Source organism: Apodemus sylvaticus, chromosome 17 (assembly GCF_947179515.1).
Source record: "Apodemus sylvaticus chromosome 17, mApoSyl1.1, whole genome shotgun sequence".
In the NCBI taxonomy this organism is placed as follows: Eukaryota; Metazoa; Chordata; class Mammalia; order Rodentia; family Muridae; genus Apodemus; species Apodemus sylvaticus.
Genome location: NC_067488.1, coordinates 43,796,657 through 43,822,176, shown reverse-complemented (window position 1 = coordinate 43,822,176; position 25,520 = coordinate 43,796,657). Strand labels below are relative to the sequence as shown.

General features: G+C 50.9%; 1 protein-coding gene and 1 long non-coding RNA gene across 3 annotated transcripts; one reads left to right on the top strand and one right to left on the bottom strand.

Moving 5' to 3' along the window:
• Window positions 1–11,126: 11,126 nt before the first annotated feature.
• LOC127668061 (uncharacterized) lies at window positions 11,127–20,943 on the bottom strand. Its single transcript, XR_007974003.1, has 3 exons — window positions 20,618–20,943; window positions 16,261–16,373; window positions 11,127–11,418 (listed from the first exon to the last, which is right to left on the bottom strand). It is a non-coding gene; the product is annotated as an uncharacterized LOC127668061 (long non-coding RNA).
• A 514-nt stretch (window positions 20,944–21,457) lies between these two features.
• On the top strand, window positions 21,458–24,930 carry Arc (activity regulated cytoskeleton associated protein). 2 transcript variants are annotated; one of them, XM_052161370.1, is made up of 3 exons: window positions 21,458–23,485; window positions 23,734–23,871; window positions 24,040–24,930. In XM_052161370.1, the coding sequence occupies exon 1, from the start codon at window positions 21,694–21,696 to the stop codon at window positions 22,882–22,884; it is 1,191 nt and encodes a 396-aa protein (XP_052017330.1). In that variant the 5' UTR covers window positions 21,458–21,693; the 3' UTR covers window positions 22,885–23,485; window positions 23,734–23,871; window positions 24,040–24,930. The 2 variants fall into 2 exon arrangements, with proteins under 2 accessions (XP_052017330.1, XP_052017329.1); XM_052161369.1 differs by having other exon boundaries at window positions 23,731–23,871.
• Window positions 24,931–25,520: the final 590 nt, after the last annotated feature.

The following is a 25,520-nucleotide window of genomic DNA, read 5'->3' as shown; positions in this document are numbered from 1 at the left end:
TTTAAATGTTAGTATATAAAGCATGAATAGAAGTTAAATTATATATAGTTTAATAAGAATATAGATTAAATTATAAGCTATTGGGTGACTCTTTAAATTGCCTTCATGGAAGAATACTGATGTCATGTGACGATTATTCATTAAGAGATGCTGCTCAGGTTGTTTTTCTTTTTTTTCCCCAATAATTATTTTTTTATTTCATATCTGTTAAGGAAAGAGAAATAGCTTTAACTAGATAAACCTTATTGAATGATAGGTCTGTGATAGGTAAGCTTTAGAGCGACACAAAATAGTGTTAGTTCCGAACTTTTCCATGCTGTAGGAGTGAAGCCCTCTGAACAGCATTTTATCACCATATTTGCTTTTCAATGTGCAGAGAAGGATGGTGGTAAATTTACTTATATGGCACACAGCTCTAATGCTGAACAAATACATATCAGTGTCAATAATTGTAACTTGTATGAGCTTTGAAACGAACAATATTATTTTATAAAATCACTAGTTTTGCTTTAATTACACAAATGGATATTCATTACTTGGCAGGGAGGCAATTGGATGTTCTTGGTGTAAATTGTTGCATACATCTAATAAATGATGTCATACACACACTAATTCCCCATTGAAAAGGACATTAAATTAGGAATATATAATACATTCACACACACACACATACATACACACACACATATGCACTTGTTCTCTCAAGATACTTGTCTATTAGCAAATAGCCATTTCTACACAAACAGGCAAGACATTTAAATGGTAAAATATATTCAATTAATTGATATATTCAACTGTTCATTAACCATTTGTCTGTCATCCTAGGACAAGACTAATGTATGGAGTTAAATGCGTTTCTGAAGTCATCGTTGAACTTGCATTGAAACAAGGCACTGGTCACATCGTAAGGGGGTGCATTTGGATGGAACCCACTGGGCTATGCTAGGGCAGGAAAATGCACATCAGAATGGTAACTGCCACAGAATTTAGGTACAGAATGATTACAACAGTTGTATCTTACACCAGGGGAGAGTTGATTGCTTAAATGTCTTTGGAATAAGTGTTTGGTTCAGCGCTTTTTTTTTTCCTAAAGAGGAAACACAGGAAAAAGTCGTAAGTAGCGGAGCACAGCGTGACACCTTCAGGCTGACTCATGGTGACACTGGGAATCAATGCCAAGGACCTAAACAGATTAGGAAGGGTTTTACCATTGAGTTATTCCCCCCACCCAACTTCTCTTCATGAAGCTTTAAGACCTTTGTCCTTGGGAGACCCAGCAGGCCACATTTCATTCCAAGAAGAGCCCCCATGCATGGGACAGAGTTTGTGTCATGCTCTCATTTTTGTCTTATATTTTTGAGTCTCAAAATGTATACTTCCACAGAAAATCCTATTGCTTTCCTCTTAGAAACATCACATCCGTTCTACCCCTTGAGCGTCCAGGAATGTAAGAGGTTCTCTAAGCCCGAAGAAGTCAAATGTCTTTGCATATGTCAGATGGATGGGGCAAACCCGAGGAAAACCTCATCATGGTTTGTTCATGGTGATTTGGTGCCATAAAGCTGGTCCTTGAGCCCAGTGTTGAGTACCAGTCAGGCCCATCGTGATCTCTGGGTGTTTGTCATAATAGTCCCGAACCTTGAAAGCAGGTAGTCTGCATGCCCATGTGCCTGTAAACTCAAGATTGCTTCCTTCATAACGCTGCTGTGCTCTGGCAGCCCAGACTCTTAAGACTGGCCCACAGCCGTTGCTAGGCATCAGAATCTCATCACCTATTTAAAGCATTTCAGCATCCTAGAAGTCCATCACAGTGAGTTACTCTGCAGGAGTCTCTCTTTCCTGCCATCAAATGGGTTTGTGATTATACTAAATATTGGGTGCAAACAAATTGCAGAAAAGCCAGGGATGCTTTCTCTCTTTCATGGTGATCTGTACGCAGAGTTTCTTTACGTTGTCCTCCATAGTACAATCTGTGGTTGTGACAGATCTCAGTCACCTTTCTCAGGGAAGGTGTCGGGAAGTGATTGGCCTACCAAATGCTTTTCCATGTTCAAGGTTAAGAAACAAATTATACACCGTTTTACTGTGTATAACTGTGCACATTTCTATGTCATAGCAGCCTGGTGAATTGAAGGAGCAAAATCTGTAGATTTGGAAGCCTAAGTCTGGACCCTAAGAGAAACTATTTCAGAGCAAGGAGACTTAGGACTCCTTCTAATATCAGGGCACTTTCCATCCTGTCAAGATTATCTAGATTTCTTTTCTTTTCTTTTTTAAAGATTTTACTTTTACTTATTATCTATGTAGTGTTCTGCCTGCATGTATGCTTGCATACCAGCAGAGGGCACCAGATCTCATTATAGAAGTTATGTGCCACTATGGTTGTTGGGAAATGAACTCTGGACCTCTAGAACAGGTCCTCTTCTCACCCCACAGCCGGTGCTCTTAACCTCTGTGCCATTCCTCCAGCCCAGCATGGGTGGTTTGAACTGTATCGCCCTTGCCTCACATGCTGTTCCGCTTTGTTCTTTCCGTATTCAATGAGGAACGTTGTAAAAGGCTTTAGGGCTCATAAATGTGAAATGCAAAATTTTCTCATAAAAATCTCTAATACTGTTTGAAATACTCTTGTGAATTTAATGTATTGATAAATGTTTTCCCATAAGTATTAAAATAATAGCTTTTTTCTGCCACCATTCTGCATACGACAGAGAGAGTCTAATCTGGGAGCGTGAGGATATGTTAATTGTAGGGCAGCTGAGTGTGGCCAAGGTGAGAGTTTTCTCGGAGTTTTATGTTCCACAGCCCTTCCTTAAACAAGAAAGTTTGGGTTCTCAAAATGCTATATAAAATTTTTAAAAATACAATTTTAGTTGAAATATCATTACATCACTTCTCCCATCTTTCTTCACTTCAGCCCCACCTCTGCCACTTAAAAACCACGTACACTCAGAATTCTTCAAGGAATTAATTACATGAGAAAGCATGCACTGTTTAAAAGTTTATCAACCTTGCACTCTAAATTTTTACATATTTGCATATATAATTTTAAAATTAGCACGTCGAGATGACAAGTCTTCTGCTTCTGTCCTGCTCAATCAGGGCATATTTTAGCATATTAAAAAAATATTTTCTAGCCGAGCCGTGGTGACGCATGCCTTTAATCCCAGCACTTGGGAGGCAGAGGCAGGCAGATTTCTAAGTTCGAGGACAGCCTGGTCTACAGTGACAGCCAGGGCTAAACAGAGAAACCTTGTCTCAAAAAAACCAAAAAAAAAAAAAAAGATTTTCTAAAGATCTTAGCATGTTGTATGGAATATGCCTCCCTTGGTAGTCATAGCATACCACATTGAACTATATTTTTTATGTGTATATGTGTCTTGCCTGCCTTATGCATATGCACTATGTGTTTGTCTGATGTTCATGGGACTCAGGAGGACACACTGTGTGTGCTGGAACCTCCACTATGAGTGGTTGTGAATCAACATGCATGTGTTGGGATGGGATCTCTACCCTGGTCCTCCATGTGAGCAGCAAGTGCTCTTAACTGCTGAGCCATCTCTGCCATTCATCACACTGTACTTTATAAAAACCTTCATTTTGATTCAGATTTACCATCACTGGATTGCAATAAGCGAATATGAATACTTTCTATAGCCATCAATGAAAACGTGATTTTTATCAGTCCAACCAGATACACTATTCAATCATTTTATGATTTCTTTTTCCTAAGTAATTAAAATAATTTTCTTTTTGTGTCTTAAAACTCTTCTGTTTTGGCCACTGTAGTAATATTGTGTTACTAAGATGTTTACTTACATGGTGATTACTTCTTCCTCTGACATATGGTAGTGGTAGAGTTTCTAAATATAGAACTAGAAATTAATATGTTTTTAACAGTTTGAGGGGTTGAACCCAAGGTTTCATGCCTGTGAGGAAGATAATCCACTCATCTGCTACACTTCCAACCCTTTTTTTCCTTTTGTCTTTGTTAATCAGCACAATGATAAGGCAAATGGCTTTCATGTTATAAAATCACTATGTCTTCAGATATCTGCTTCATAAAAGGAAGGGTGGAGGGAAGAGGCGGTGTGTATGGCTACACAGCAGTGATGGGATCGCCCTGCTCTGTGGTTCCATACGGACTGATGAGCACAGAAAGACGGTCCCAAGGGGTCATACTTCAAACGCGCAGTCAAGTCTATCACATAAGAGGTCGGACTTCAAACCTGAAGTCAACTCTACAGCGTAAGAGGTTATACTTCAAACCTGCAGTCAACTCTATCCCAGGATTTCTATGATGTGCAGTAACACTAGAGTTAAATACTATGGGTGAATGAAAATGGCCCTCTTCTTTCGAGGAAGGAAGGTGAAACCCTTCTATCCATGCCTCCTTTAAATTCTCTTTTTGTTGTGAGTGATCGCTCCCTGTGGTACTGAGCATTGAACCTGAAGCTACACAAGAGGAGGCTCAATCACTGATCCTTAGCCTCGGATCATCTTTTACCTTATGCTTTCTCATTGGTGATACCATTAGGACCACAGTTTATAGTAAATGAAAAACAAAAGTTAGATTGAATTAAAAAGTGACACACACACACACACACACACACATATATATACATATCGTAAGCACGTATTTACATATGTGTATATAATTTCAGATCAGAAAATTCATCCCTCACAGCAATCGTCTCCAACCTCATGCCTCCTGTCTTCTCTTATGAGCAGTGTGCAGAGTGGACTCTTCTCTTAAGGCTGTGATCTTACCAGTGATTATTCCCAAGAATGACAAAGAAAGCAAGTGAGTTTCTATTCTGTTTGCATCGCAGGTAAGAATGAGAATTGCAGTCGTACTTAAAAGAGCTCATCATCACCTAACCTGAGAAAAGCAGGGAGAGTGAGAAGCGCTGATTTCACCTCAGCTCTTTGCTCCAATACCTTGCAAGTCTTTGTGATTGACATCACTCTTAACAGTTTCCCACCATTTGGAGGGAATTGAAAAGCACAGTGTTCATTGCCTCTGGTTGTCTGACGGGTCGTTTCATCCTGGAAGATGCAACCAAAGGTCCAGAAAAGCCTTGTTTCATAACAAAATATTTCTATACTGTCTCCTGTCGCTAGTGCCGTTATTCCAGTAATTTCAATTACTCTCTTTGTTAATGGAGATAGGTTCCAATTCTGGCAATGCCAGTATTTTCGATTAGTCTTATACTTCAGTTTGCATGGTCATTGTAAAATGCCACTTCATTTTAGATATCAAACACTGATAATTTCTTATGTTCTTTTATTCAATAAATTCAAATAAGGTGACAATTTTTAAATAAATTACTTATTAGTAGCATGGCCATTATTTACCCAAGAAACCTCTTCAGGTATAGGTATTATATTTTATAATTAATATCATCTAATAAAATAGTTTTTCTTTAGTTACAGAAAATCATCCCGAAGACATCTCTCTGCCAGGTTAAGATTTTAGAGTTTTTAAGAATGAATGTTAACTGGTCATTTGAACTGGGAAAATGAAGCTAAGTGTCCGTTGCTAGTTCTACTCTGAATTGGATTCAATGTGATTCAGTTAAAACGTGATTACACTAGTACACAGTGTACATTAATGTAATGTAGTGTCTTAATAGTTGAGCACCTGCCACCCAGAAGGCTCGACTAATTCCAGGATCCCATAGGTTACGCGTAGCCAGCTCGTGACTTAAATGTCAGCCTGTGCGTTCTCACGTTCCTCTGTCTACACCGAGTGTCCCATATACAAACAAACCCCTGCATGCCAACTCTGTCTACACCGAGTGTCCCATATACAAACAAACCCCTGCCTGCCAACTCTGTCTACACCGAGTGTCCCATATACAAACAAACCCCTGCCTGCCAACTCTGTCTACACCGAGTGTCCCATATACAAACAAACCCCTGCCTGCCAACTCTGTCTACACCGAGTGACCCATATACAAACAAACCCCTGCCTGCCAACTCTGTCTACACCGAGTGTCCCATATACAAACAAACCCCTGCCTGCCAACTCTGTCTACACCAAGTGTCCCATATACAAACAAACCCCTGCCTGCCAACTCTGTCTCGGACTTTTCCAGAGTGGAAGTTTGGAAGGGTGATCTCACTTGCAGTCTCGAGAAGAACTTTGCTTTACATGAACTGCAGAGCATTTGCAAGCACACAGTGTAATACTTAACATGTTCAGCATCTATTTAAAGGACATTAGTGACTCATTTATTCTGTTTTGTTTGCTCTGCAAACTACTTCCTGCCTAAGTACAGGAAGTGCACTCACTCAAGTGAGCTTTTGTTCCCCCATGGTACTAATCTTCTTGACATTTTTATTGTACTTTTTTACTTTCTTTGTGTTTCCGTGTATGTTAGGATTTCTGTTGGCCAGGCATTCCTCTTTTCTGTAAAGAATCTTCGGCTGCAAAGATTTTGAGATTTCAAGGAATCTTGGCACACTTCAGGGTACCTTGATTAGTTTTCATGTTTGGCTCGGGATCATAGGGAAATGGTTGTTATGTTGGCACACTTAGAGCTAAAAGTATTCAATGGAGGTTGAGGTGTAAGTAGCCTCAGTTAGGTGCAAATGTTCCTTAAGTAGAAGTCCAGTTCTCTCCGCTGCTGTCCAGTGTGTACGTGGTTGATTTAATAAAAGACAAGGGAAAGTAATTCATGTTCCGGGTGGATGAGGATAAGAATGAAATTAGAAAGTGGGCCCAGCGGTGGGGGCCTAGATGGAGTTAAAGAAGGAAGAGCAATTTCAAAAAAGGGACAATGTGGGGTTCAGAGACTCAAGGATTGGCCTTATGACAAGTTTTTTGGTTGTTTGTTTGTTTGTTTTTTATCTGTATGAGTACATCATTGCTGTCTTCAGACACACCAGAAGAGGGCATCAGATTCCCATACAGATGGTTGTGAGCCACCATGTGGTTGTGGGATTTGAACTCAGGACCTCTGAAGAGCAGTCAGTGCTCTTAACCACTGAGCCATTTCTCCAGTCCAGACAAGTTTTTTTTTTTTTTTTTTTTTTTTTTTATAAAGACAGTGACAGACATGGGGTAATGAAATCATCAATAGGTTGTTCAAAGTAAGCCATGAGTTGAGTTTGTGCTTAATTTTAAGAACTGACAAATATTCAAGATTCTATTGAAACTTACCCTGAGCCACATGAAGTCTTTATTAAAAAAAAAGGGGGGGGGGCATGTCGATGTCTATGGCCCAGGCTGCCACCAAGTACCACATTGGTGTCTGTGGTTCTTCTTACAACCGGAAGCCATGTGGATGTCTGTGGTCTGTGTTGCCACCTGAGGCTGTGGTGATGTCTATGGTCTGCTCCGTCTGCCACAGAGGACCATGTTAGTCTCCATGGTCCATGTTGCCACTGGAGACCATGATGATATGTGTGGCCTGTGCTGCCACCCGATGCCACGTTGTCTGGGGTCACTGCAGCCACTAGAGGCTGTATTGATATCTGTGATCTGTGCTGCCACAGGAGCATGTCTGTGATCTTTGATGCCACTGGAGGACGAGTTGATCTTTGCCTATAACCCTCAATTTATGGTGCATGTGTTGTGGTTGGGCCCATGGCTATAACCCAGCACTTACAGAGCATGAGCTGTGGAGGTTCCTGCTTATAACCCATACATTCACTCTCTTCCAGAGAGGGTGATGGGACCTCCTGACATCCTGGCCTACACGGACTGGAACCAGGCAGCGGGCCACAGTTGGGAGAAGCAGGCTATGCTCTGGTAGATCCACCCATGGAACGCCTAGAAAGCTCTGGAGAGATCCACTGTCTTCCATGCTCCTAGACGAGAACTCCATGGGATCAGAGAGTGGAGGTGACCCTAGGTCTTCCAGACTTGTCCTGGATTGAGGTGGCTGTCTTTCCTTCCCACTCTCCCTCTTTTTAATCAGGTTTTTATGAGACCTTGCCTCTGGACCCCCAGCAGAGAAAGGACCTATCTTCAGACAGTCCAGAAATGACTGATGGCATGCTCTCTGACCCATGACCCTTGTTCACTGATCAAAAAGCAGCTAGCGCCCCGACTTTTCTCTATATAAGAAAAGGCATACAGGGCCTCGCTACTCACACAGACCTCCCAGAGCTGCTTCTCTGTCCAAGGTGCTGAAGAAGGGCCCCAGGCTCTTCAAGTGCCAGGCCCACAGGAGTCAAGACAGGGTGGCAGCAGAGGCATGCTTACACCCAGCTGTGAGGCTGATGTTTCTTGTCACATGTGAGCACACAACTGCCTGTTGCATACCAGCACACACATGTAACATGTGGCAGAGGCAAAACCAAGTCCTCCCTGCATACTGTGCAGTCCTTACCTGGCTCTGTGCCTATAGAGAGACATTGTCTGTCCCCACCCCCACCCCTGCTCCAGAGACTTCACTTTGGATTCTTTTCAATGCAGTTTGCTGAGCCTGGCCTGACCATGGGCATTCGGCCGGCCTGGACTGGTCAGTGACAGGCTAACATCAGCTCAACCTGTCCTGTCCCATCTGGGAAAGCAGGCATGCATACTGTGTAGAAGGGAGTGGAGGTATTTTAAAAGTTGACTTCAAGGAACCTGCCGGAATCAGTGCATAGAAGGCACTGTGGCCTGAACATCCACTCCATGCAGGAACAGAGCAGGTTCTGTGGCTTCTTGCTGTTCCTGCCTCTTTGGCTGCAGCTTGGTGGCATCTGCTAATCCATCCCATTCAAAGAGACTGGGCAGTTCAACCTGTCTCCTCCCTCTGCTCCTCTCCCCTTACCCTCAAGGCTTTATTTGCTTCTAGAGTGAACCTCAACTCAAAGGAGCCTTTCTGCTTTTGAGCAGGCAGATGCAGAAGGGAACAGTGCCACGCCCTACTGTTAGCACAGGAGCAACACAAGTAATGCTCAAGCCAGCTCCCAGGTCCACAGACCTGACACTCCCCAACCCTTCCTTTCCTTTGCCCTGTGGACACTGGAGTGTGGCTCAGTGGAACAGCATCAGCCTCACATTCGGGAAGCTCAATTCAATTCTTCATCACACACACACACACACACACACATACACACACACACTCTGCTGAGAGGAGACTGGAGGCAGGGCATACTTCACATCTTCAGTGGATGTTGCTTGTGCTGGTCAAAGAGGATCTAGATTCTTGGACATTCTCCCACCGGAGAGAGGTCCAGCTCACCCCCCTCCCCACACTATCCTCTCCCGCTGTGTGAGTGTGTGAGCACAGTCTGGCTCATGAATAGCTGACCTTTGGGGACTGGATCTTGAGAGGCACCATGACTTCTTATCTCTCCCCTGACTCTATCTCTCTCCTTCTTCCCTACCACCTTTCCCCACCATGACCAGAGCATCCAAGTCAACAATCAGCACAGACTAAAGTCCCAGACAGCTCTGAGCGCTTGGCCAACATAATTCAGGACCTAAACCCACCAGCTCTTTCAGCTTGGCCTAAAGGTGAGCCTCAATCTGGAGGGGCTCAGAGAGGGTTCAGAGGACTAAGGAAGAGGGGTATGACCCTATATCTGGATTGCAGCAGGAACAAGAACACAGTCTGTGTAGTGGTCCAGCCTGAGACCTCTGTGGTTCTGGGTGCCAGTACTGGTCTGGGGTAACAGGGACCACTGAGACAGCTCTGGCTGGGAAGGAGGCCCAGTCTGTGAAACCCACTGTTTTCTCAGGGAATCTACTCAGCCTCTAACTTTCTCTCCCTGAAGCATATGGCTGGTTCCTAGTAGCTAGCTTTCTCTGGGGCCCATCTCAGGCCATCTGTCTCTCAGCACTTCCTGACAAGGCAAGAGTCACTTACGGACAAAGATATGACAAGTCATCTCTGGGCTTCCCCAGGATGCTGTCACAGAAGGAAGCCATTGATAAAGAGATGCTAAATAAAAACTAGAACTCAGTGGGAGACCTTAGACAAGTTATCATTATAGCTGGATTGGGGCCTGGCTGGAGCACGTGGCCTCTGAGGTCTCCCCAACTTGCCCCAGGGCTGTGTCTTTCTGGCCTCCCTACCGACTCAGGGGAAGTGCCATGGTCAGGTTGCCCAGGTGGGCATCCCCATGTGGTAACACTCGCTGCTTGCCCAGTCTCATTAGCTGTGCAGGCCCAGTCCCTACAACCCAAGCAACACATAGTCCAGATTCTGGGCTAATTTCTATGTACACTCTGGGAGCTATTATAGACTTTTATCCCAGAGATGTGCACATACTAGGTCTAGTGCTGTCCTAACCATCCTGGATTTCACAGGAGGGATAGTGGGGGGCAGAGGCTGTGTGTGGGATGACTGACCGAAGAGTGGAAGGTTAGGTAGAGGAGAGGGGTATGTGGGAATGGCTGTCTTGAAGTTGTGGTTGACAACAGAGAGATGAGGCGATTAGGATAACTATGTAGCCATGATAATAAAAATGCCCACAATGCCAATGGCTTGGCATTGCTGAAGATGATAATGGGAAAGATGATTATGGTGGTGATGATGATCTAGACAAATATGACAACATGAAGGCACCATTAGTGGTAACGACAGCAACTGAAATAATTAAAATAGTGGGAACAAGGGTGGAAATGGTGACAGTTATGACAGTACTGTTAAGGAAGTTGAGGTGATTGATGGACCTGTTGGTGATAGTGACATCCGTGAATACAGTGTTTACAAAGATGGCTGCAATGATGGTAGTGTCTGTAAGGGTCTGTGAGAGGAGAGTGCGTGTGGCAATATCAAGGATGGTGACGGTGGCAATGCTGAGGATAATGATGGTGATGCTGATGATAATAATGGTGGGGGTGATGAGCACAGTGTACATGTGACGATGGTGGCAGATGTCATGATCAGTGAGAACAGTGATGTCACTGATGGTGATGATGGTCGTGATGTAGTCAGGGTGCTGGTGCTGGTGGCAGCGGTAGTGGTGGTGATGATATTGATGATGGTCATGGTGGTGATGGTGGTGCCGGTGGTGAGGCTAATGACGGCATCAGCCTGGAAATGGCACAGGGGTTTTGGAAGTGGTATTGAGTGTTAGCATCAGTGTCATGATGGTGGTATTTTATTTTATTTTATTTTATTTTATTTATTTTTTTTTTGAGGTAATAGCTTGTTGACTGACCTGTGAGAGTGATGAAGATTGTCAGGCTCAGCGTGGAGTGGTGCTTTTCCCAGAACCATCTCAAATGCCTGCTTCTCCTAGCTCTGGTGCCACATATGAGCTGACAGGAGAAACTGGTTTGTGTGTGGTAGAAGTTGTCTCTGATGGGGGCTATTAGCTTGGCCACTCTCTTTCTGCCCTAGGTGAAGGGCCTGTGTGTCCTTCTTTCTCAGGCTCTTCTGCCTGTCCCAAGTGTCCTCAGACTTCACCTGAACAGATGATTACAAAGGGGCTACAGGTTCGCATTCCCACTGCCACTGAAGAAACCTGAAAGCAGAGGAGGGGACTTGACCAGGCTAAGCCAAGAAAGAGCTGGGCCCCTATCTGGGGATGGCGCTGAGTCCTGTGTGGCAGACTCTCCCTGGGTGAATGTCAATGCCTGGGGCCTGGGGCTAGTTCTGGCCTCAATCCCGATCCCTTGTGGTCCTCTCTTTAGCAATGTGGAGGGCCCTGTGGGGAGCCCACACACATTTCTTTTCTTCTCCCCTTCCATGAAAAGTAGACACAGTGGAGGGTGGGCGGGAAGCTGAAAGGGGAGGGGCAGAAGACTAGCCTGGGAGGAACTGGTTAACTTGGGAAACAGCTTGGGCTTCCAAACCATTATGCTGTGAAAAGGAGACTCCGTGCCAGGCTCCGGCAGCGTGGGAATCTGCTCCCCTCTCATTTTATTAATAAAGCGGGGCAGCAGTGTCACTTGGCTCTCCTCGTAAACGTGTCACTCCCCTGACTAATTCTTTTTAATTAGAAACGAGGAAACAAAAGGCTTCATCCTTTGAAGGCTTGGCAGCATGGGTTTCACGAGGCTGAGCTGCTGTGCCCGCCCACTGTCCTGGCTTCCCTGCTCCCTCTTGGCAGCCTGGAAGTTGGGCCCAGCTAGGAGGCTAGGGCAGCACCAGGTCAAGTTATGTGGCCTTCTGTCCCCTGTTGGAATCAGAGGCTACTGCTGCTACAGCCTCTGACTCCAACAGGGGTGCAGGTAGCAATGATGACATCTGACACCTACTTCTACCTCTGGTGGAGGCCATAGGGGTCCCCACCACGCTCCCTGAACATACCCTTGGTACTAGTCATACAGGCAGGATAGACAAGGTCCTCCCTGTCTTGACGTGATAATTATCCAGGAGACACTAGCATTAGTCGGAGACCAGGGCGGGGGGCATCTCTAGTATCAGGGGGTCCTGCACATGGGGACAGATGAAGGGGCCCCAGAAAAAGCGTGGTTCACACATCCCCGAGATAATGCTCCTTGCCCCTCCTTCCTTCAGCTTGCCAGTGTTTATGTGCCTGCCCGGGGCTGGGGAGGCTTGGCGGCCTGGAACTTTTTCAACAGAAGTCAAACCTGGGTCAACACAAAACTGCCTTAGATTCTAAACACTGTAACCACCAAGGTAGTACACAGAGGAGGAGGAAGAGGAGGAGGAAGAAGAGGATGCTAATACGTCCATCCTCCTTGCCCTCCTCAGAACCCACTGCCATGGTGACCAGCTCCCACAGTGCTGCAGGCTCCCAGTTGCCACTGTGTTACTTCACAGGTGAGGATTGAAGCCAGATGGCAGAACACAGAGCAATACTTGAGCAAAAGCCTCGAAATTCATCAGTCTCCGAGCTCAGGTGGTCTTGGCAGGAGCGTGTCTTCTTTAGTGGCTGGAGTGTCTTCCCAGTTAATCAACAACAATGGATCCATTTTAAAAGGTCCTTTAGTCATGAGCCTTTAAGGGCAAGATTTTAAGCCTTTTGAAACTACCAGCTGTTCTCTGCCCAGCTCCGGGGATGGACTAGGGCTTCGTCTAACTTGATGCCAAGTGAAATCTTCCAGAGATGGGGACAGGGTTCCTTTCTGACCTAGCCAAGATCACCCGGAATCTTGCACTTTAGTGATGCCCTCCCTGTGTTTGGAGGGAGGAGATGGACCCATCAGGACAGACAACCCAAAGCTGTCACATCCCAGGAACAAAAGGTCTGGATTGGGATTCCATCTCTCTCTCTCGCCAGCCAGGGAGTAGAAATAAAACCTTCCTAAGGACACAAGCAACACAGACAGGACCAGACCTACCCTGTCTCTTTCAATGCTCACAGCAGGGAAACCTCCTGGAACTAAGAGTCATGATTACAGATGGTGGTGGGTGGCATTGGCAACGCTGATATTGACAGTGGAGCAATGAATGGTAGGGATGGCGTTGCTGGAGTTGGCAGTATGGAGGTCAGGGTTGGGGTGAAACTGAGGATGTTTGTGTAGGGTTCAAAGTAGGGATGTAAAGTGGGGTCCTGCCTGTGGTCATGGGCTTGGAGATGTGGTAATGGTGAGGACGATAATGGCGAGGATGTGGTAGCAGTTGGGGTGGTCACACAGTACGTCACAGCTAAGAAGTGGCTGCGTTGGTCATCTGACCCCTGCAGTGTCTTTTTTTACAAAGTCCTCACAACATGGGCTCCTCTCCTGTCCTTGGGCAGGGAAAGGGCTAGACACGGTGGGCTATTGCTTAACTGGGCAGTTTGGGGCAGACTCTGAACCCGTGTCTAACCTTTCCAGTGGGTTTAGGGACCAAGAGTCGTGCCTATTGCCTATGAGATCCATCAATGGTGGAGACCTGCCTGCCTAGCTAGGGAACTACAAGAAGTGGGGAGACAACCTGGATCTCCAGGTGTCTGCAGCTCCTCAGGTCCCTCACTAGGAGCTGCTTGTCAGTGGTCTACCAGTTTCAAAGCCCAGGGCAGAGGTTTGAGAACTCAGATGAGCTGTCTCTGGTAGAAGTAGGTATCAGAGAAAGATAGAGGTCTGGATCCAACACCATCCCCCTCCCCCCGAAAGAAAATGAAGGATTCACCAGCCAGAGGAGGGTGACCACAACCGAAGGCCATTAGAGAGCCAGCAGAGTGGAGGGACACTGCACTGGCGTCCCCTGCTCAACCTGTGCCCTTCTCTGTACATTCTACCCACAAGCTCCTCCTCTAGGAAGCCCATCCAGTGTCGATCCGGACCCTTTCAGAGCACTGTGCTCCATTTCTATTGACACCCCGCTCCCCTTTGTGACAGAATGAGAAATGCCAGGCACATGCACTCCAAGCACCCTTACATGTCAGCATCTCGGCACTAGCGCATGCCCAGCCCAGAGCTCAAACCCTTCAGCCTGGGCACAGTCTCTAGAGGTTTGTTTACAGGCCTGAGGAGCTACTGCCCAGGGCTGGGGCCATCTGCTTTTCCTAGGGCCCAGAACTCTAGGGTACAAGTAACAAATACCTGATACAAGGTCTCTGTGCAGGTCTGGTTTGTTAAGAGTCACAAAGCCACTAGTGGCAGGGGCATTGCCACCAGTCTCCGGCTTCCGTGCAAGGGACTCTGGTCCCCCACCTCTCCTTTAGGGTAGGGGCAGGGGCAGGGCAGGCAGGTGCAGGGCAGGGTGGGCCCTGGTTGGTGGCAGGCTCAGCGCGTAGAGCCTTCCTGCCCTGCGTGGGGAAGCTCCTCGCTGCGTCACTGCTCAGCTATTCTCAGCCTCTCTCCTTTTATGGTTCCCCCGGAAGCAAGCGGATGCTGCCGGGCTGGCTCTGGGAGGTATTTAAATGGAATTGCATAGAACAGCAGGAAAACACAGCCGCCAGGGTGGGGGTGGCAGCCTTGAACACCACCCTCTAACTGGCATGGGCATCTGAACTCTCAGCTCTGGGGGCGTCTTCATCGGCCAGCTGGCAGCAATGCCTCCCTCACCCGCCCAGCCCCAGCCCCAGCCCCTGATGGACAGCTGCTCCTGCATAATCCAGCCCAGTGGGCACACAGGGAGTTGGTGGGTGGGCACTCAGCCTGGCTAGGGCCCTAGTGGAGCAGAGATGGGGGTGGCTGCCAGCCTCCCACCTCAGCCCAGCCTCCCATGGCTTCTGCTCATTATAACTCTGCTCTGCCCCTGCTCCCCAACTCAACGCTGGCTGCCTGGATATAGGGAACCCTGATAGTCTTCATTCCTGTCCCTTTGACAGCCCTAGTTCCCGGGCCTTCTCTCCATAGCAGGAACAACTCACACATCAGGAACACCAGCCACCAAATCATCTCCCCATATCCTGGCCCCTTTCTACCCTCTCTTCCTTCCATGTCTTCCCTAGGCTGAGGAAGTCCTAGCTACCCTGGTCCTGGCTCAAGGCTGGTGTCTCGGCTAGAGTGAGGGAGACCTGACTCACTCTGATACCTTTTCTCTGCTACCATCCATGTTCTGCCCCCCATGGACAGACCCCACATGGCCATGTTGCTGTCCTCGGTCCCCTTAGTAGCACCCCTCATCTGGCAGTCCCTCCTTATCTCTCTGGCTGTTGGCTCCTGCATACGTGGAGTCCCTGAGCGCCTCTGCTCAGGCAGAACCCAGAGCCACCCAGTGCTGGCTGTCAGCAGGTATGCAAGGAAAAGCTAAAGGGTGCTATGGCTGTGACATATATGGTTGTGCACCAAACACATTCCCAGACCTTAGCAGACACCAAGATTGGCCACTCATCTCAGCGACTCTGTGCAGATGCACAGGGGACAGACTAAGGCCCCGGACTCAGATCTTCTGTGCCTGGAGACCCTTCCTAGAGGCACAGAATACAGACAGCTGTAGGGAGCCAAGACTTTCTCACTTTAACACGGAGTTGACATTTGTCAACTGAACAGGAGGGTGGGTAGTTGGAAAGAAGGAGCCTCACAGTCACAGGTCTACCCGGCTCTTCCTCAGCCTTCACCTCAAAGAAGAAGGAGAGGGAGGACAAGGAGGATGAGGTTGAGGAGGAGGAGGAGGAGGAGGAGGAGGAGGAGGAGGAGGAGGGAGAGCCCTAGTGGCCTCCTAGTTCAGTCTGCCTGTTGTGTGGTTGAGACCAAGGGGCTGATTGTGTGGCATGAAGCCATGCATGGCCTCAGGGAGATGAAGAAGTTCCTGTCCACAGCTCTCTGGAGCCTTAGGCCAGGCTCAGGATATCTGATATGGACCCCTAAGGGGCTTCCTCAGGTCTAGCCCCTGTCTCTTGTTCCTACACTTAAACTGGCCTCCCTAGCATGCAAGTGCTGAGATCTGTAGCCACAATGCCTACATGGCTTCTCCTCCCTTGCTCTAGACTATTCTAGCTTGAGCAACGACAATTAAAGGGACTGACCTGCTTTCTGCAAGAAGAATCCCCAGGAAGTGCTGGGTGCTCTTTGCCAAGTTCGGAGGCTCCGAGGAAGGCCACCCACTGGTGCCGACAAGTTGCAGAAGACAGTAACCAAGCTAGAAGCACAACAGAGGACCATCATCAGTTGGGGAAACTGAGGCCAGGGAAGGGGTGGAGGTTTAGAGAGACTTACGTTCCCACAGCACAAGGGAGTGTCTCACATGATGACTTTAGGAGCCTGGAGGTCTCTGTCCTCTAGCCCAATTCCTCGCCTCTATCATGTGTGGCTTGGGTAGATTTCTGGCCCTCTCTGGACCTCAGTCTCCCTTATGAATCATGGCTGGGATCAGGTCTCTTGAGGACAGACTCCCACAAACCTGTGTCCTTGTCCACTGCCAGGTGGGCAGTGGGAAATGCCTGGGGCACGGAGAGCATCAAGACTGCAGATTCCATGGAAAAATACCAGGCTTCCTTAGAGGCTGGACTGGAGCAGCTGAGGCAGGAGGCAGGAAGGAGGAGGGAGGAGAGATGAGGGAGGAGGGTCTGGTGTGTGGGGGCCCTGAACGAACAGGCTGCCTTGCCTTGTTCCAGGGACAAGGATGTAGCACACAGCCTGCCAGACGGAAGAGGAAGGAAGGAAGGAGGGGGGGGGTGCAGAGAGAACATGTTCCCGTGGCTCGGGAAGGAAGCCTGCTGGAAAGGGAGGGGCGCTCTGGGCCCTGGGGAGAGCGACTCAGTCTCTCATGCCCCCCCCCACCTTGGCTCCAATCCCACCTCCATGCCCTAGCCTGTCTCTGTTACTGGCTTAGCTCAGTGGTCTGAGGCAGGTCCCCCACCTTCCAGGGCTGCTATGGAAGCCAAATGAGATTACCTTTGTGCGAAATCAAACTGCAGCCCTGTCTTAGAGTCTCCATCTTTCCCAGCTTCCCCAGCATCTCCCCCCTCCCCCTCCCCACTCCCGACCTTGATGTTCTCTCCTTCAGTCTCAGCCCCCAAAGCACCGTGTACTCCTGTGCCCTCAGGGGGAGATGGGGACTCCAGTCTCAGCTCTCAGCTCCTGAGACCAGTCATCACCAGGCCCACTGTGTGTCCAGAGACTGGCAGTATGGGTGTCCGGAAGTCATTCAGCCAGCAGAAGGCTGGTGGGAGGGCCAGGTGGCCTCACTGCTGGTGGCTCATTCTTCTGTCAGCTCAGCTTGAGGTGACTAGGCCTTAAACTTCAGCAGGCGGTGGCTTTCTGAAGCCCACCAGCCTCGGCTTGAGAACTGGAGTTGGGTCCCTCCTCCCTTCCTTTCCTGTCCCATGCTGACACCAAGAAAGGACTTCAGCCACCTTCAGCTTGGTAGAGCTCTGTTCCCCCACTGCCACTGAGGGAAAGGCGGGGCCAGACGATTAGAAGGATGTGGAAAGGTACATCTGTTTTCTCTTCCTCAGATCCGTGTCAAATGACTTCTCTGGGCCCCTGCTTTCAACTCATAGTGCAGACCTGGAGATGGACAGGGTACCAGGGCATCAATCAGGAGCTAGGGCCACTGGTCCGGGCAGCAAAGGACATCTGTGCAGTGTGGGTGGCAGGCAGCTAGCTGGCTAGAGATTTGATGAAGGTACCTGGGCCAGGGGTTGGGCAGGTCCTACTGCTCAACCAGTCAAGGGGCAGAAGCCTTCACCCCCTTCTCCTGTGCCCACAGAGGTGGCAGGTCTGGGGTCAGATGAGAGCAGGAAGCCTAATCAAATCCCTGCTGTGCCCACCTCTGCTGCCCTGGATTCTGTCTCCATAAGGCATGGGGTCCCTTAACCCATATCACAGCAGGGATGATCAAGGTGCTTGTGTGTGTGTGTGTGTGTGTGTGTGTGTGCTAGTTCATGGGTACAGACACAAGCTTGTGTGCATGTATATGGATGGCTGTGAGCTCTGTCCTTGGAGGGGCTTACCCTTACCCTCATTACTAACAGATGCTGACTCTTTAGCCCTAGAGACAACATCTGCTGGGAAGACCATCTAGCAGACAGAGACAGTTGTGCCTCACAGTGGCCATGAAAGGACTTCAAAGATATCCTATGAGGCACAAGGAGGAGAGTTAAGGGACCCTAAAGCCCCCATACCTCTGGGACCCTAGGTGGTGGGGACCCGGACCCCAGATGGACATGTATGATTTCCTATTAGGAATATTGTACTCACCAGAAGTCTCTGGTTGGAAAGAGGATCAGGAGAATAGTGCTAGAGGTTCCAGAGGTAGGGGTAGGACAGGAGGATGCTAAGGGACACTGCCCGGTCTCTGACTGACATATCAGGAGGGGGCCTCATCTTAAAAAAAAAAAGACATCCTAGCATGACAGCATTGCAAAGTAAATGCTGAGAGGCCAGAGCCCACATGGAATCTGGAGTCTTGGGAACTAAGGGCCAGGACTGACAGGGCTGTGGAACCAAGGTCACCTGGATCTTAGCACTCTAAGGATTTACCCAGGCCTTCCCTGAGGACTCTTGTTTTTCCTCAGAATTCATCTAGAATCTGTCAGGTAATTTTGCCATGGTTCCCCCATGTTCTTTCCCTGAACAGGCCCAGCCTGCCCACCCCACCCCACCCCCTGCCCCATTCCTTTCCCAACCTTTCAGGGGGCTGAGGGTGGCCTATCTACCCGTCTCATGGGCAGGATTAGTGGGGCGGGTACTAGAAGAGTGTGGGTTAGAAATCCCCCTCTCTGGAGGCAGAGAGCCTGCTTGGCCTCATTTCCAGCAGCAGAATGTAGCCCCAGGCTGCAGTGTGGGGGCGAGAAGGGAATTGCTGAGGGCTTCTGGGGCGATAATTGGGCAGCGATTAAGTGTTCCCAGAGGAGCCGTGCCTTTTGCCTGTGTCTGTCACCTGTCACTGGGCTCCTGTGTCCATGGCTTCTGGAGACTCCGGAGGAGGAAGCAGGGCTCCATGTGACCTGTCACCTGAGTGGAGGTCAGAGTAGTGTCTCAGGAACGGACTGCCCTCTATGGAGATAGGAGATGAGGTGGCCACAGGGCCAAAGCACCTCAGCATTGGAACCTTTTCCATGTGGGCCCAATCCCCCTACAGAGGGGTGTGGGGGGTCCTGGCCACTGGCTACAGTGCAGCTGTCTGTCCCCCTTGCCACCTCCTGCTCTTCCACAGCTTCCCCACTCTCGGGGGCCTGTGCACTAGCTTCTGTGTGGGGACAGAGGCTGACTCTGGTCACTGAAGTGCTGCTGCTGGCATGTGTGCAGACAGAACAGGGCCCAGCTGCCCCATCAGCCCGACCCCATGGCGTAGGACCTTGGTTAACCTTCAGCTACCTCCAGACTCAGGCCTGCGGCTTCCCGCTCCCAGGATTCCTCTACTGGAAAACTCTAGCTAGTCCCTGTTCTAGCAATTTCTCTGCCTGTCTCCCCTCCCTGCAGCGGTGCCCCTCCGCCTGCCTTCTGTGTCCGCCCACTCACCTCTAATTAGAAATGCCAGGAGAGCCATTTTAGGGGAGGGTTTTTTTTTCCCCAGAAAGACATTCCCCTCAGGGATGGAAGCCCTGGGGGGTGGGGGACAGGTTGGCTCTAAGACAGGCAGGGCTCCCCAAGGCTTCTTGAGAATAGAGGAGGGGTGCTAAGGGGTATGAGGTGAGGGGATTTCTGTAGGTGTGTGCACAAAAGTGGGGTGGGGGAGGCTGAGGTATGAGTGCGTGTGGATTACAAGTGGGGGCCATTGGTGTGTCTGGAAGGCTGAGGGGGGGCATGAGTCCACAGAGAGGGCTGTGAGTGGGGGGGATGAGTCTACAGAGAGGGCTGTGAGTGGGGGGGATGAGTCTACAGAGAGGCCTGTGAGTGGGGGGCATGAGTCTACAGAGAGGCCTGTGAGTGGGGGGCATGAGTCCACAGAGAGGGCTGTGAGGAGGGGCATGAGTCTACATGAAGGACTGTGCGTGGGGGTCATGAGTCCAGAGAGGCCTGTGAGTGGGGGCATGAGTCTACACGGAAGGGTGTGAGTGGGCTGAGTGCTGGGGGGTATGAGTGTTCGGTGTGTATGTATGAGTGAGGGGGGAGCTGGCAGAGAGGAAAGGGTGTTCTTGCAGGCTCCATGTGTCTGTGGGCCCCTGTAGGCTTCTGCTGTGGGCAGTGATATGTCCCCAAGTAACATCAGAGGATGGGAGACCTTAGCCCGTGTTTCTGGCTCGGTGTACGCCAAGAAGGATGCCCTCCCCCACTGCACCACAGCGCTGTTGCCAGGGAAGCGGAAGGGGCCTCCCTCTAGAGGGAATCTCAGCTTCCGGAGCCCCATTCCTTATATGGCATCTCGCTTTCCTCTGCCGGCTCCTTCCCCTCCCTCCTCCTTCTCCCTCCCTCCCTCCCTCCTTCCTCCAGACGAACCTCTTAGAAGTCTTGAGAAGCTTCTGGTCCAGTTCTGGCTGTGTCCTGGGAGGGGCTTCAGGGCTCAGCAATGTTGCCTGCACCCCTTGATACCCCTATGCCTTACCCCAGTGTCTGTACAGGTTCAAGTGATACATCTGTTTCAGGATACTGCAGCCCCGTTCAGCTACTGACACACAGACGGGGCCACTCAGAGTCCACAAAACACACTAATGCAGGGGTCCAGTAAAAGCCTTGCCTGAGTGGAGTCCCCTAACAGTGTTGGACCAGGCTAGGACTTGGACTTATGACTCTTGGGGCAAGGTTGGGCAGGAGGTGTGTGTGTGTGTGTGCATGTGTGTGTGTGTGTGTGTGTGTGCAGAGGCAGCTGAAGATGGAAGGGTTTGGAATGAGAGATTCCTACCAGGCACTTCTGTGGTTGCATACTATGAGGTCAGGCTGGGCAAGGGTCGAATCAACGACCCAGAGGGGTAACATCCAGCAGCTCCCTAAGAAAAAGAGATCATGAGACCCTGAGGGCCAACAGTAGGTAATAACCTGCCTTAGCCTCATCCTCGCTGCCCAGGACTAGGTAGAAGAGAGTGTCTCTGGTCCCCAAGATCCCTCCCGGTGGGAGGCGTGCAGCAGAGCACATTAGTCACACCCGGCTGTGAAGGGGCGGGTCCTTGAGGGCACCCGCCAGAGGAGAGCGAGTAGGCGCGGGGGAGGCGGGGCCTGCGGCAGGAGAGGGCGCGGGCGGGCTCTGGCGCGGAGCCTGGGCGCGGCCAATGGGAGCCAGGGCTCCACGAGCTGCCGCCCACGGGCCCCGCTCAGCATAAATAGCCGCCGGTGGCGGCTTCAGTGCAGTGCTCCGGCGAGCAGTCCTCCCGCAGCCGCAGTCTCTGGGCTTCTCCAGCTTCAGCGGCGACGAGCCTGCCACACTCGCTAAGCTCCTCCGGCACCGCGCACTTGCCACCGCCACTGCCACTGCAGCCGCCGGCTCTGCCACTGCCACTGCAGCCGCCGGCTCTGCTCCCTTCCGGCTTCTGCCTCAGAGGAGTTCTTAGCCTGTCCGGAGCCGCAGCACCGGTGAGCAGATGGAGCTGGACCATATGACGACCGGCGGCCTCCACGCCTACCCTGCCCCGCGGGGCGGGCCGGCCGCCAAACCCAATGTGATCCTGCAGATTGGTAAGTGCCGAGCTGAGATGCTGGAGCACGTACGGAGGACCCACCGGCATCTGTTGACCGAAGTGTCCAAGCAGGTGGAGCGAGAGCTGAAAGGGTTGCACAGGTCGGTGGGCAAGCTGGAGAACAACTTGGACGGCTACGTGCCCACCGGCGACTCGCAGCGCTGGAAGAAGTCCATCAAGGCCTGTCTCTGCCGCTGCCAGGAGACCATCGCCAACCTGGAGCGCTGGGTCAAGCGTGAGATGCACGTGTGGAGGGAGGTCTTCTACCGTCTGGAGAGGTGGGCCGACCGCCTGGAGTCCATGGGCGGCAAGTACCCAGTGGGCAGCGAGCCAGCCCGCCACACTGTCTCTGTAGGTGTGGGGGGTCCAGAGCCCTACTCCCAGGAAGCTGATGGCTATGACTATACTGTTAGCCCCTATGCCATCACCCCGCCACCTGCCGCAGGAGAACTGCCTGAACAGGAGTCAGTGGAGGCTCAGCAATACCAGTCTTGGGGGCCAGGTGAGGATGGGCAGCCAAGCCCTGGTGTGGATACACAGATCTTCGAGGACCCACGGGAGTTCCTGAGCCACCTGGAAGAGTACCTGCGGCAGGTGGGTGGCTCTGAAGAATATTGGCTGTCCCAGATCCAGAACCACATGAATGGGCCAGCCAAGAAGTGGTGGGAGTTCAAGCAGGGCTCGGTGAAGAACTGGGTGGAGTTCAAGAAGGAGTTTCTGCAGTACAGTGAGGGCACACTCTCCCGCGAAGCCATTCAGCGGGAGCTGGACCTGCCGCAGAAGCAGGGTGAACCACTCGACCAGTTCCTCTGGCGCAAGCGGGACCTGTACCAGACACTGTATGTGGACGCTGAGGAGGAGGAGATCATTCAGTATGTGGTGGGCACTCTGCAGCCCAAACTCAAGCGCTTTCTGCGCCACCCTCTCCCCAAGACCCTGGAACAGCTCATTCAGAGGGGCATGGAGGTGCAGGACGGCCTGGAGCAGGCCGCTGAGCCTTCTGGCACCCCACTGCCCACAGAGGACGAGACTGAGGCACTCACACCTGCTCTCACCAGCGAGTCAGTAGCCAGTGACAGGACCCAGCCTGAATAGAGGGGCTGGCCCAGGGTCCCCAGCCTGCCTGCCACACCCAGCCTGTGGCTTTTGCCAACTAGGACTTGAGCTGGGGCTGACACCCAAAGGGGTGCCCTGTCCAGCCAGACATCTATTCACCCACTGGCCTGACTGTCAACTGCCACACAACCGTGCTATGTGGACCGAACATCAAGAAGCCCCTCTCCCACAGGGCTCCCACCTACCCCTCACCTCTCTGCCCTGGCCCCGGCCCCAGCCCCATTGGCCTCACCCTCTACACTCTCAGGCCATCACAGAACACCTCCTGCACCAGTGTCCAGAGCCCCTTGGGTAATCAGGAAACCAAGTGTCTGAAAGGCAACGAAAAGTAGGCACCAAAACAAAAGGGTCATCCCAGGGCCGAAGCTAAAGCAGACTCAGAGATGTGGAGGAACCTCAGCTTCCGCTTCCGGGGGTGCAGCCCGCTCCTGCAGACACAGCAGATCCAGCTGGGACACTAGCTGCTTTCCAGAGCAACTGGCCGGTCTCAGGCAGCATAGCTCCCCTCCCAGGGGTGAGCTGAAGCTACACATGCAGCTGAAGCAGCAGACCTGGCATCCTGGCACCTCCTGGCCCCCAGGTGAGCCCTGCCCCGTGTATCCTAGAGTTGGGGGAGGAGGGGGTGCAGAACCGAGTCCACTTCCAGGAGCCCTTCAAGGCTTCCCTAGCAAATTATCCACAAGAGTGGAGTGAAGTGGCATCAGGGTGGGTGCCATTGTAGTGGGCACTGGTACTTCACGGTCCAGGGAGTGGGCTGAGGTGGGGGCGGTTCTGGGGGAATTTGCTAAGCCAGCTCACCGGGGACCCTGTGATTTCTCACCCCAGCAGTGATTCATACCAGTGAAGAAAAGCAGAACTCAGCTCCATGACTCAGCCACAGCAGGCGGAGGGTCCCAGAGGGGCCTGAGTCCCCACACCCAGCTGAGGCAGCGACTGGAGCCTACAGAGCCAGGAGAAAGACAACAGGTAAGAGAGTCTTGCCTCCTATCCTGACCAAGCCCCAGATCCCAGCCACTCTCCAGATTTCTGGGATATCTGGGAAGTCCTGACAGGCCCCGGGGGTAAGCTGGTGTCCCTCCTAGATTTAGTGGTGAGCAGTTCTCCAACCCTCTTGCTGCTTCCTGTCTCCTTCAGGTCTCGAGGCTGCTGAGAAGTCTTTCCTGCCCCGCCTGGAAAGGGCACCACTACAGCACCAGCACCCTCCTCTCTTGGAGCTGCCTACACAGAGGTTCCAAGACACTTTCAAGGCAGAGGAAACAGGATTCCAGAGAGGAGGTGCCTGGCAGAGGGCAGCGTCCCAGCTCAGCCTGAGAGAGCTGGAGGTGAAGACAAGCCAGCGAGAAACCACGCGTCTGCCATGATGCCCACCCCGCTGGCCACTCCCTAGCTGCCTGCCACGAGCCACTGCAGCTTGAGCAGGGTCTGTACCCTTGGCCCTCTTAGCACAGAGCCCAGCTCGCTGCGTGGCCTTTGGCCCTCGCCAGAACCTTGCAGGAGCCTTAAGGCTTGGGCCCCCGGCCCAGCCTGACATTTCCTGCTGTGCCCTGCCTGCTGGTCAAGCCCAGTCCTAGGAGACCCCAGGCCTTGGCTCCTAGGCTGTTCCAGGCACTTCCCTGACCTGCCTGGTGATTGCCCAGCTGAAACCTCACCCACGCGCCAGCTCCAACCACCTTGTGCTGGTAACTGCTTGTGTCTGCAGTCTGAGTAGGCCTTCTTGCGGTTCCTCCATCTGCCTGGTCGATTGGTGTTCTGAGACCATTTCCACTGATGTTCTGACAGATCCCTCACCCTGTGCCCCTGCCAGCGCCCACAGTTTATTTTTGCACATAAGCCATGACCCATATTCATTTGGCTGGCATGGGGTGTAGGTAGGCCCCAGGGACTAGGGAGACCCTGGAGATCTCAAGAGAGTGTGGCTATCCCCTAATTTCACCAAGCCTTGAATATCCAGCCAGGCCATCTGCCCATACCATCTTACCTCAAAGACAGATATATATGATTTTGTTAATAAAACTGCGAAACTTATTGGAATATGTGCCATTTCTCGCGGGTGTGGGATGGGCTGAAGCAGGACCTCAGAGGAGGCTTCTCACCTGAGGGTGTGGCTGCTCACGGAGGCACAGGAATACTGCCTATGGACCCCAGAAAACTAAGTCTGGAATCCTTGGCCTTAAAAGCCTCCAGGACCCCCAAAGGCCAACCTCATGGCCGCTAGACCCAGACAGTCCCTTGAATCCCCCATGCTGGGGTGCAGGGTGTGCTACAAGGGATCTCTTCTGCAGAACTGGGCTCACTCAGCTTGCCCAGCCTGGAATCTGGAGACAGGTCCATGTCCTGTCTAAAGGATGGTGCACGCCATCTTTCTGGCTTTCAGTTTTCTTATCTACACAATGAGAGACCCATCTCTTGACTGAATCCAGGCCTGGGTTCGAGAACTTGGAAATAACCTGTTCAAGGTCACCTCTGTGGCAGTGCCAGGTTACTGTGAAGGAGGAGGGGTGAAGTGTAAGGGATATAAACCCCTTACAGGCTAGACCTCAGTGAGCAGGGCTGGGAGGAGACCGAGAATGGTGAAAAGGGCCTATTTGATTGCTAGGCCACACCGTCTTAGTCTA